At 46.5% G+C, this 12537-nt stretch overlaps 1 protein-coding gene across 1 annotated transcript; it reads left to right on the top strand.

Moving 5' to 3' along the window:
- The first annotated feature begins 2885 nt into the window (after positions 1-2885).
- LOC118076220 (uncharacterized) lies at positions 2886-11848 on the top strand. Its single transcript, XM_060271006.1, has 4 exons — positions 2886-2944; positions 7308-8879; positions 9934-10034; positions 10795-11848. Exons 1-3 carry the CDS (start codon positions 2886-2888, stop codon positions 9950-9952), a joined length of 1650 nt encoding a protein of 549 aa, XP_060126989.1. The 3' UTR covers positions 9953-10034; positions 10795-11848.
- Positions 11849-12537: the final 689 nt, after the last annotated feature.

Raw genomic sequence — 12537 nt, 5'->3', positions numbered from 1 at the left:
AAGATCATCAATTTCACAGCTGAGTTCTTTCATTACGCTTGTTCGGATGCCGCCTGGACCTTGTCAAGTTTTTATTTTCTCCATTCATCTCTCATCGCCACCATCTGTCTCAGCTCCTCAGATTCCTCTTCTGCAGAGGTTAGCTCAAACACTGGGGTCTGCCTTATAGCTTCCATTGGGAAGACAGATGCAAATCATTCATTCAGCTTCTCTGCTGTCTCCTTATCTTCCATTAGACCCATTTGACTCCCTCGTCATCCATGTGTCCTCATTTGGAGTTTAAATTTATTTATTGAGAGTTTGAGGTTTCTTTATGTCAAGGAAAGGAGCAACAGAGTCGGGTCCCCTGACCTCCTTGCCCTGCTGCCCAACTCACACGTCTGTGTTCAATAAACCATTTTTGAATCTGTGGGTTTGTGTCGTCGCCCATCTGTGCATGTTGGATCCATGTTTACCTTTGGTGACCCGGGTTCACTCACAGTGCTTCATTCCACAAAGGTGGATATTCCCTAGTCATCTGAATCACTGCCAAAAACTCATCTTTAGTTTCCTGTTCCAACAAAGAAACAATATCAGAATTTGGCAAAGGATCTTGTCTCTGCCGCTGGCACATTTTCTGAAAGCTTGATTAATTGTTCTATAGGTAATATATTATTTCTGGGGAAGAATTATCACATCCTGCCTGGCTTTCTCCCGCTGAAGTTGATAAACCAGAATTTCAAGTAAATTCACCACCATTCTGGCTCCAAATTCTATCTGTGTTTAACTCCCATTAGCTCTCTGGGAAGAAGTTTCTGGTCTCATATTCTGCTCTCATATTATCTTCTTGATGTATACACGGTGGGGTTTTTTCTGGGGGTATTCAAGGATACGTAGTACCCGCACTCCCCCCAAAAAAATCTTTTAGAAGTTCCTTCATGGTGAGTCCCAGCACCCTTTTTTCCTTTTTTAAAAAAAGCACTGGATGTACAAAATGAGGTGAGATAACTTGGCATTTCCAAGGCCTTCAAAAGGTAGGGGTAACAACTTTTGGAAGCCCTCATTTCACCCTTCCTGAAGGGGAATGGTTACCCCAAGTCAGGCATCCCCAAACAGCAGCCCTCCAGATGTTTTGGCCTACAACTCCCATGATCCCTAGCTGACAGGACCAGTAGTCAGGGAAGATGGGAATTGTAGTCCAAAACATCTGGAGGGCCAGATGTTTGGGGGTGCCTGCCCTAGGTTTTTTCCTCAACTGCCCAATTAGTGTTAATTATTTTCCAGAGTTAAAAGGAAAGGCAGAGATTGCAACTCAACATCTCTCCTTGTTGGCTCTGAAATAACTTAGCATACGTCTCAGTTATTATCACCTCCGGAAACCTTGAGAATAAATGCTCCCAAACTTCAAAGAAGCAGTTCTGTTTGGAAAGGGCAGTTTCAGCCACAACAAATCCTCCAAAAATTATAGCAAATTATACCTAAACGTTTTGCATCTAAGAGGCAAAGTGAGGCTGCCTCAGGCGACTGATTTTGGGTGTCATGACCGGGCAGCAAATGGTCCGCTTCAAATTTTTTGTTATTATTGCTGTTGTCATTACCATTATCACTACTACTACTACTAATACTACTAATACTACTACTGTTATTATAGTCTTAGTCCTGGAGACAGATGCTTGAAGGATTGGCTGACTCAGGTTATAGTATAACCTGGCCAGCCATTGCAGGGAGCCAAGATGGAGACCTTTGCCATTCCACAGGAGCCAAAAATAACAGGGCCAGCTTGATTGGGAAGATGGGAACATATCCTATGACATCTCATAGAGCAAAATGTCCTGGTCACGCCTGCATTTCATCAATCCACCTGATACAGAAAGTGCTCGCAATTGGCCTATTTCCATCAATAATATCCTGCATTCTCATGAGTCCATGTTTTCAACTTATTTTTCCAGGTGCTTTATTTTATTTTATTTTTTTAGGAAAAGCTACATAAAGTCAACGCACAAATTCTAAACATAAAGCAGTTAAATAAGAAGAGGGAAATGTGAAATGTTCAATACATTCAGAATATAGGCAGAAGTGGAGTGTCCAGATCAAGGGAAGCAATAGCATTGTTGTTTAGTTGTTTAGTCATGTCTGACTCTTCGTGACCCCATGGACCAGAGCACGCCAGGCACTCCTGTCTTCCACTGCCTCCCGCAGTTTGGTCAAACTCATGTTCGTAGCTTCGAGAACACTGTCCAACCATCTCATCCTCTGTCGTCCCCTTCTCCTAGTGCCCTCAATCTTTCCCAACATCAGGGTCTTTTCCAGGGAGTCTTCTCTTCTCATGAGGTGGCCAAAGTATTGGAGCCTCAGCTTCAGGATCTGTCCTTCCAGTGAGCACTCAGGGCTGATTCCCTTCAGAATGGATAGGTTTGATCTTCTTGCAGTCCATGGGACTCTCAAGAGCATACCCTCCAACATTTCTCCGATGAAAATAGGGATGTCCCATTCCATAATGATAATTCTACTGTTTATACACCACACATCTAACTGGGTTGCCCCAGCCACTCTGGGCACCTTCTAACATATATAAAAACATAATACAACATTAAACATCAAAAAAAGCTTCCCTATACAGGATTGCCTTCAGACAGCACGGGGGTCGGATAACTCCATACCCTCCAACATTTCTCCAGTGAAAATAGGAACATCCTAAGGAAAAGTGGGACATTTCAGGATCAAATCAGAAACCAGGATGGCTTCTTTAAATCAGGGATGTCCCGGGGAAATAGGGACACTTGGAGGGTCTGCAATGGTACTGCTCTGTTCTGCCTTGGTCAGACCACACCTGGAGTGCTGTGCCAAGTTCTGGGTGCCATAATTTAAAGAAGGATATTGACAAGCTGGAATGCATGCAGACGAAGATGACCAAGATGATAAAGGGTCTGGGAATCAAGTTGGCTGGGGAAGAAAAGACTGAGAGGTGATATGAAAGCCATCTTCAAATATCTGGAGGGTTGTCACGTGGAAGACAGAGCAAGTTTGTTTTCTGCTGCTCTGGTGAGTAGGACCCAAACCAATGGATTCAAATTAGAAGGAGATAACAGCTAAACATTAGGAAGAACTGTCTGACTGTAAGAGCTGTTTGGCTGTAGAACAGGCTACCTCAGAAGGTGGTGGACTCTCCTTCCTTGGAGGCTTCAAGGCAGAAGTAGGATTACCATCTGCAGTGATCCCTACATTCCAGGTGATTGGACTAGGTGACCATTGGGTTCCTTCCAACTCTACAGTTCTATGATCTTAAAGGTAAAGGGACCCCTGACCATTAGGTCCAGTCGTGACCGACTCTGGGGTTGCGCGCTCATATCGCATTATTGGCCGAGGGAGCCGGCGTACAGCTTCCGGGTCATGTGGCCAGCATGACAAAGCCGCTTCTGGCGAACCAGAGCAGCGCACAGAAACGCCGTTTACCTTCCCGCTGTAGCGGTTCCTATTTATCTACTTGCATTTTGACGTGCTTTCGAACTGCTAGGTTGGCAGGAGCTGGGACCGAGCAACGGGAGCTCACCCCGTCGCAGGGATTCGAACCGCCGACCTTCTGATCAGCAAGCCCTAGGGTCAGTGGTTTAAGAGCTTTTCCAGACTCTTGCACTGCTAAAGCCGCAATGGGCCGCCTGCCGAAATTATCCAAACGTTCCTTGTGGATTATTTTGCTGTTGTGCCTTAACTTGTCAGGTAAGGATTTTATTTTATTTTTTTGCCTCTAGATCTTCTTCATGCTAGATTCTATGATCTTAGGATTGCGATATTTCAAAAAGTGAAAAGTTTTTGAGTTTTGTTTTGGCTTTGGGAAATTTGCCCCCCCCCCCAAAAAAAAAACACCAAACACTACTGACATGGGTTGCCATATGCCCGGGTTTTCCCAGGTGCTATGCCCGGCGAACGGATCCCAGCTATGTCTAGACATATGGCAGCCTCTATATCTGCTCTTGTGACATTTTAACCAGTCTTCTGCATGTGTCTGCATGTGTGTGTGTGTGTTCAAGTTGCACAAGGGAGGGCAGCAAGCATCCCTGTAAAATATTTTTGGCAATGTAACCCTTAGAACAAAATTGATTTCCTACCCCTGACCAGTTTCTCCCGGCACTAAATTCTCACTCTCCCCCTCTTCTGTAACAAGTGGTTTCTCTCTCTCTCCTGCCATTCTCCTGGTATGTAAGCACTTTTGAGGGGGGGGGGGTATTGAGATATGTGAGTCGTCATTTCTTGCTCATTTGGAAATGATTTTTCTTCCTGTTCACCCTCTTAACAATCGCTTGACGCACGCTCCCTTTTTATAGAAACCACATCTGAGGATTTATTTTTTTTGCATCGTGGGGGGGGGGGGAGAGAAGCATTCACAAACTCTTCCACTCCTCTTGTCGGGAGAAATATTTCCTATTTTCGTCACAAAACAAACAAAGGGCAAGATTAATCATATCAGCTCTTACGAAGACTCATTCTCAGCCCTGCCCTTCATGGAGAGACCATCCATTAAGGTGAATAAGGTGCGCCACACCTCGATCAAATGTGGCACATTTACTCTGGCCCACCTGTTATAAATGCGACAGCTTTAGGAAGAGCTTTTCCAGACTCTTGCACTGCTAAAGCCGCAATGGGCCGCCTGCCGAAATTATCCAAACGTTCCTTGTGGATTATTTTGCTGTTGTGCCTTAACTTGTCAGGTAAGGATTTTATTTTATTTTTTTGCCTCTAGATCTTCTTCGTGCTAGATTCCCAGGTTCCACGGAGCTTCCAGACAAGCTGTTTTGTTCGGCATTCATTCTGATTTGTTTGCAAGGGAGCTTAGATGAATTTGAATCAAAGCAATCATTAGTCCACACTTTGTAGCGCATTTCCCCCATCACTTTTCTTATTGCAAACATCAGGTTCTTCTCGAGAACCGGACATATTATGCAAGACCTCCCAATCAACTATAATTGCACGATCTGAATTTGCCACTGTGCAGTTGAATCCTACCTGGAAATAGAGGTGGGTTGGAAAACAGACCTTGCAAGGGAGGCACGAAACTTGCAGCTCCCTGCTTCTCTCCTATGGCAAATGAGGAGGGTACTACTAGCGAGGGAGAATTAGTGGGAGGTTGGGGTACATAGCAGACCCTCCAAGTGTCCCTATTTTCCAGGGACAGTTCCAGATTTATAGAAGCTGTTCCGGTTTCTGATTTGATCCCGGAATGTCCTGCAGAAACCACCAGTTTCCCGAACAAAAATGTGGTTTTTTAAAATGTTTCTAGCCCTGATGGAGCAAATATGCTTTCTTTTGAAATATGAGAAGCTGGAGGAGCAGCTGAAAATAACCTGAATTTCTATTATGTGTATTTGGGGGGGGGGGTACTTACGGGCACCGTATATAACCCTTCCCGTATGCAAAATGGTGTGTGTGTTTTAAAGAATAATAATATTTATTTAGGATCCTGCTTTGTAACCCCAAGGAGTTCTTCAGACTGACTTACGGATTTAAAAAATCTCACTCAAAACAAGAGCAAGTTTACTGTAACCATAGGAGTCAACTCCTCGGGGCCAAAGTCCCTTTTCCCCTCCCCAATAAAAAATTTGAGGGGGCCAGGATCCCTCAGTGTTGATGGGAAGCGCCATTCAAATGGTGTGATTGGTTATGTGGCTTACCTGCCACCCCCCATTTTTTTATTGAAGTTTGCACCCCGACTATAACCCCCAAAAGCTCTTGCCATAAGGAATTTGTTAGGATGCTTCCAGATCAGTGTTCAACGTGGGAATTGTACTGCTTGTGAAAGTGGGTTTCCCCCCCCCCCTTTTCGCCCAGCATTTTGTTGACATAAAAATGTCGGCCCTTTATTTCCCCCATCCAATTTAATGCCTAACCAACCTTTCTGGCAGTAACCATATTTCAACGATCCATTTGGAAAATTAAGCTGCTTTCCAAAAGCAATCCTCATCTCGCTTAGCCCACAATGGCAGCAATCTTGCCTTGTCTGGATAAACTCCCTCAATTCCAGCCTGGAAATTACCATGTATAACACACACACACACACACACACACACACACACACACACAGTGTGTATAACACAACCCCTATTTTTTGGGACTCCAATAAAGAAATACCCCATTTGCACTAGACGATCCCCAATTTTAAACTTGAAAAAATAGAGGGGAAATATAGTCTTATACATGGAAAAATACGGTTAGCGGCCCGGTCTGGTTTACTTCCAAGCCAGGGACACCTTGCTAGGATCAGGCCATTGTCTGGCATGCTGACGTGCGATGAAGACATAGTGGCCATTTTTGTCGGAAGGACTTTAAACCATTAAGGAAAGCGAGCAGGATCTTTATCCATGTTCTACTCTAGTGTCACTTTTCGGCTGTCGGCCAGCAGCTAAAACCACTACATTTTGTACCATTTGCACGACAGTCGGGTCTCGGAACTCAGCTGCTCCTGACGCCACTTTTTACACCTGAAAACCAGGGCATGCCAGGAATTTTCCTGACGTATAAAATTCCTGCAATACAGAGGTGTCATGTAAAGGGAGATGCATGATATTTTGATACACTGTGGGATGGGCCCATTTGCATGGGTTCTTTTGCAGGAGGTTCTGCATGCTCACTGGGCAGTATAAAACAATGTGAGTCTATGTTCTGGCAGGGTAGCTTAATCGGCAGAGCATGAGACTCTTAATCTCAGGGTTGTGGGTTCAAGCCCCACCTTGGGCAAAAGATTCCTGTACTGCAGGGGGTTGGACTAAATGACTCTTGCAGTTCCCTTCCCTTGTGATTCTGTGATATTCTATGTGCAAATGCAGAACCGGCGGGGCAGGAATTGTCTCAAAGTGGAGAGTTCTTCCCTAGTCAAGGAGACGTTCCCCTTGCCATTGCTAATGCAAAATGCCGAAAAGAGAACAGTTCTGAGTTGCTGTTGTTTAGTCGTTTAGTCGTGTCCGACTCTTTGTGACCCCATGGACCAGAGCATGCCAGGCACTCCTGTCTTCCACTGCCTCCCGCAGTTTGGTCAAACTCATGTTGGTAGCTTCGAGAACACATGAGTTATGAGTTATTATGAAATATAAAAATAGTCAAAAGTATACAGTACTCATCCAGGAAAAAAGAGGTTCTGCTTATATCCTAAGTGTGCAAGGTACTCCCTTTTGTCAGCAAAGAAGGAACTAAAAAGAAGGATAGAGATTTGGCAGAGATGTGCACAACCCACCCACCCAACCCCAACACTCAGTTTGGCACTCACATAGCCATACTTCTCAACAGGACTAGAATTATGACTCTAAAACATTTTAATATAGTTTAATCATATTTTATAGATGCTGCCTCTGGAGAAACCACTCCAGCCCCAGCAACCTCTGGCGCAGCCACATCGCCTCCAGAAATCTCTGGCTCAGCCACATCGCCTCCAGAATCCTCTGGCGCAGCCACATCGCCTCCAGAATCCTCTGGCGCAGCCACATCGCCTCCAGAATCCTCTGGCGCAGCCACATCCCCTCCAGAAACCTCTGGCATGGGCACCTCATCTTCAGCAACCTCTGGCACAGCCACATCGCCTACAGAAACCTCTGGTGCAGCCACATCGCCTCCAGAATCCTCTGGCGCAGCCACATCCCCTCCAGAAACCTCTGGCGCAGCCACATTGCCTACAGAAACCTCTGGCGCAGCCACATCACCAACAGAAACCTCTGGCTCAGCCACATCGCCTCCAGAAACCTCTGGCTCAGCCACATCGCCTCCAGAAACCTCTGGCATGGGCACCTCATCTTCAGCAACCTCTGGCACAGCCACATCGCCTACAGAAACCTCTTGCACGGGCACCTCATCTTCAGCAACCTGTGGCACAGACACATCGCCTCCAGAAACCTCTGGCACGGGCACCTCATCTTCAGCAACCTCTGGCACAGCCACATCGCCTCCAGAAACCTCTGGCACGGGCACCTCATCTTCAGCAACCTCTGGCGCAGCCACATCGCCTCCAGAAACCTCTGGCACGGGCACCTCATCTTCAGCAACCTCTGGCGCAGCCACATCCCCTCCAGAAACCTCTGGCACGGGCACCTCATCTTCAGCAACCTCTGGCGCAGCCACATCGCCTCCAGAAACCTCTGGCACGGGCACCTCATCTTCAGCAACCTCTGCCGCAGCCACATCGCCTCCAGAAACCTCTGGCACGGGCACCTCATCTTCAGCAACCTCTGGCACAGCCACATCGCCTCCAGAAACCTCTGGCACGGGCACCTCATCTTCAGCAACCTCTGGCGCAGCCACATCGCCTCCAGAAACCTCTGGCACGGGCACCTCATCTTCAGCAACCTCTGGCGCAGCCACATCGCCTCCAGAAACCTCTGGCACGGGCACCTCATCTTCAGCAACCTCTGGCGCAGCCACATCGCCTCCAGAAACCTCTGGCACGGGCACCTCATCTTCAGCAACCTCTGGCGCAGCCACATCGCCTCCAGAAACCTCTGGCATGGGCACCTCATCTTCAGCAACCTCTGGCGCAGCCACATCGCCTCCAGAAACCTCTGGCACGGGCACCTCATCTTCAGCAACCTCTGGCACAGCCACATCGCCTCCAGAAACCTCTGGCACGGGCACTTCAGCAACCTCTGGCGCAGCCACATCGCCTCCAGAAACCTCTGGCACGGGCATCTCATCTTCAGCAACCTCTGGCACAGCCACATCGCCTCCAGAAACCTCTGGCACTGCCACTGCCAAATCTTCAGCAACCTCTGGCACTGCCACTCCAGACCCAGCAGCCCCTGGAACGGGCACCTCAGCTTCAGGAGGCACTGCAAGCTCCACTCCCGGCACAACAGTCCCCACCCCCAGTGCCAATGTTACAATGGTTTCTGGCACCACAGATTCGCCATCAAATGCTACCACAGGTAGGTTTATTTATTGGTATTACAACACAGCACTTAAGGTCCCCATATTAGACATAAATCTCTGTGCAAACAAGAATATTATGTGAAGAAGGCTTTGACCTGGGTGTTTTCCTGGCCTATTATTTTCCTACATGCAGGGATATGCTTTTTCCACTGGAAGTCCAAATATAGAAGCCCCCACTGGCACCCTGAAATGCCACAGGCTGTGAAAGGCATTACCTCTTAACAGCAGGAAGGACTAGGTTTGTGTAGCTTGGTTGAGAGAAAAACTGAAGAGAAGCGTGATAGTGGTCTTCAAATATTTGAAAGACTTGCCCTCGGTTGCTCCAGAAGGCGCTAGTAGAACCTGACGGGTGGCAATTGCAGCAACCCAAATTTTGGATGGGCATGAGGAGAAACATCCTAAGGATATGAACTAAAAGCCACCTGCTTTTATTGTGCATCAAATGTGCTTTAAATGCACAGTGCAGTCAACACCAGGGATGGGAAACTGTGGCTTTCCAATAACTTGTTGGCCACCCATGGCCATTGACCCTCATACCTACGGGACCGCCTCTTCTGGTATGCCCCGCGGAGGACCTTAAGGTCCACAAATAACAACATTTTTTAGATCCCAAGCCATAAGGTGGTTAGATTGGTCTCAACTTGGGCCAGGGCCTTTTCAGTAGTGGCCCCAACTTGGTGGAACGCTCTCTCACAGGAGACCAGGGCCCTGTGGGATTTGACATCTTTCTGCAGGGCCTGCAAGACGGAGCTGTTCTGCCTGGCGTTTCGGCTGGACTCAGTCTGACCCCTATGTTTTCCTCCCTTATGGTTTTGATTTGGGCTACTTTAAAATGAGGCTGCATTTTAAAAATAAATAAATTTAAACTGTATTTTAACCCGTATTTTAATTAATTGTTTTTCTTTCTGTTATGTCTTACTGTAATTTTACTGGTGTCAGCCGCCGTGAGCCTGGTTTTGACTGGGGAGGGCTGGGTATAAATAAAATGTTTTTATTATTATTATAGTTCTGTTAATGCATGACTCATAACCCTTTTTTTTTTCTCTGCAGAAAACCCCAAACGGGATGAAGGCCTCCCCACTTGGGCCATCATTCTGATCAGTGTATCCACTGTGTTGGGAACCGTTCTCGTAGTTTTCCTCGGCTTCTTGGTAAGGAACATGGGTGGCGCAAGAAAGCAGACCCTCCAAGTATCCCTCTTTTCCAGGGACAGTTCCGGATGTACAGAAGCCATCCCAGTTTCTGATTTGACCCCGGAATGTCCCGCTTTTCCTTAGGATGTCCCTATTTTCATGGGAGAAATGTTAGAGGTTATGGCAGGGCATCCCTGTCTTCATGGGAGAAATGTTGGAGGGTATGGAATAGGACATCTCTATTTCCATTGGAGAAATGCTGGACAGTATGAGAAAGTCACTCAGCAACAGCAAACACCGGAATGGAGAGTAGAAGTGTGTTTTTAGAAGTTTTTAGAAGTTTAGAGAGCCAGTGTGGTGTAGTGGTTAAGAGTGGTGGACTCGTAATCTGGTGAACCGGGTTCGATTCCCCGCTCCTCCACATGCAGCTGCTGGGTGATCTTGGGTTAGTCACACTTCTCTGAAGTCCCTCAGCCTCACTCACCTCACAGAGTGTTTGTTGTGGGGGAGGAAGGGAAAGGAGAATGTTAGCCACTTTGAGACTCCTTCGGGTAGTGATAAAGCGGGATATCTAATCCAAACTCTTCTTCTTCTGTGTGTGATTGGTTGAGAGCAGGCAACAGGGTGCTAGACCACAATGGGCCATTGGCCTGATCCAGCAGGACTCTTCTTCTGTCCTAATGATAGAAGTCGTTGTTTTAATAGCTACAGATGCGGTTTCTGCTTTACCTCTTACTCATGTGATGTATCTTTGTTTCTTGTTGTTTCTGCTCTGTAGATTTGCTACTCCCTAAGGACAGAGAGCTATAGCACTCAAACCCTCCCAGTTTACCGAACCCACAGTTTCATCCAGAGTTTTCGGAATCGGTGGTGAAGGAAAGGAGCTTCACCCACAGCCACTTACAGCGATAAGCTTCTCCGGAGCAGCTTTGCAGAATTTGGTCCGCTCCCAAAGCTTTCTTCCCAAGCATCTAAGGACTCCTCCAAGGGGCAGAAGTGCAATCACTGAAACATTTAGTTCCAAAATGACTCTAGAAAGGAACCCAGTGAAATCTATAGGGATTATTTGCCTGTTTTGTTTCTACCTTGTGCAGCCAACTGAGCTCACTTGATCTCAGAGCTGAGAATATTGTTCAGCAAAAATAAAGAATATGGGCAGGAATGTGGAAGCACTGAGCTGATGACCTGAGAATTAGCAGAGCTCAAATGGAGAACTTGGGAAACCTGGTTTAAAATCCTTGCTCGGGCACAGGAAGTATACTGGCTAATCCTAGCCAGTTAACTCCCATACTCTACTTTTTTCTGGGGGTACTCAAGGGCATGCAGTACCAGCCCCTCTTTTTTCTAGAAGAAAAGCACTGGTTAAAAATGTGGCACTTATTTTCTAGAAGATGCAGACCTTGAAACCTGGAATACCACCAGCCAAATATATATTTATATAATTTATTTATTTTTTTCCCTCCAAGTTCCTTTGCATTTTTTAACCATCTGGTGAAGAGTGATGGAGCACTTGAAAGCTTGCATACTCCATACTATTTTGTGATATTGTTATTGTTCTAATAAAAAGTATTGCCCCAAGATGAATTTTTGGAAGTTTCTAATGGGCCAACCTAGCTACCTCTACTTTATTTTTCTGTGTGTGTATGACAAGTTTGAGCTCTGTTCTGTTAAGCCCCTGCCTCTCATCTTAACAACACCACTGGCTACGAATCCCAAATGGAGGTGTTCCGGAATGTACAATCTAGCCAGGATGTATTTATTCAAATTTATATATATGGTATTTGTCTGTGGAAGATTTTAATTAATAAATGTAACAATACTGCACTGTCTAATTATTGGCATATCCTGGTCATTATTATACCTGAAGGAGTGTACCCACCCCCATCGTTCCGCCCAGACACTGAGGTCCAGCTCCAAGGGTCTTCTGGTGATTCCGTCATTGCAAGAATTGAAGCTACAGGGAACCAGGCAGAGGGCCTTCTCAGTAGTGGCACCAGACCTGTGGAACGCCCGAAATCAAGGAAATGAACAACTATATGACTTGTGTGCGATAGTCACTCTATGTAGAGCTGACAGCAGCTTGCTAGTCATCATGGGAGAAGGAGGCTGATATTTACCTTTGCTGTCCTAGTCACCCACCCACATGTCCCCCAGTCCTAGTCCTCCTAGATCATAGAGGAGAGGTGAAGCAGGACTGTCTGCTTCTTGCCATGTTCTCCACAAGCACCTAGAATCATAGAATCATAGAGTTGGAAGAGACCACAAGGGTCATCCAGTCCAACCCCCTGCCAAGCAGGAAGCACCATCAAAGCATTCTTGACATATGCCTGTCAAGCCTCTGCTTAAAGACCTCCAAAGAAGGAGACTCCACCACACTCCTTGGTAGCAAATTCCACTGCCGAACAGCTCTTACTGTCAGGAAGTTCTTCCTAATGTTTAGGTGGAATCTTCTTTCTTGTAGTTTGAATCCATTGCTCCGTGTCCGCTTCTCTGGAGCAGCAGAAAACAATCTTTCTCCCTC

This window comes from Zootoca vivipara, chromosome 2, assembly GCF_965207765.1.
Source record: "Zootoca vivipara chromosome 2, rZooViv2.hap1.1, whole genome shotgun sequence".
NCBI classification, from domain to species: Eukaryota; Metazoa; Chordata; class Lepidosauria; order Squamata; family Lacertidae; genus Zootoca; species Zootoca vivipara.
This window is presented reverse-complemented; position numbering and strand designations above follow the sequence as displayed.

Bases quoted from the DNA above. Each gene is read 5' to 3' on its own strand.
- LOC118076220 (XM_060271006.1), top strand. From the start codon at position 2,886: ATGACCAAGATGATAAAGGGTCTGGGAATCAAGTTGGCTGGGGAAGAA. The intron at 2,945-7,307 runs GTGATATGAAAG...CATATTTTATAG, and splicing joins GGGGAAGAAAAGACTGAGAG to ATGCTGCCTCTGGAGAAACC.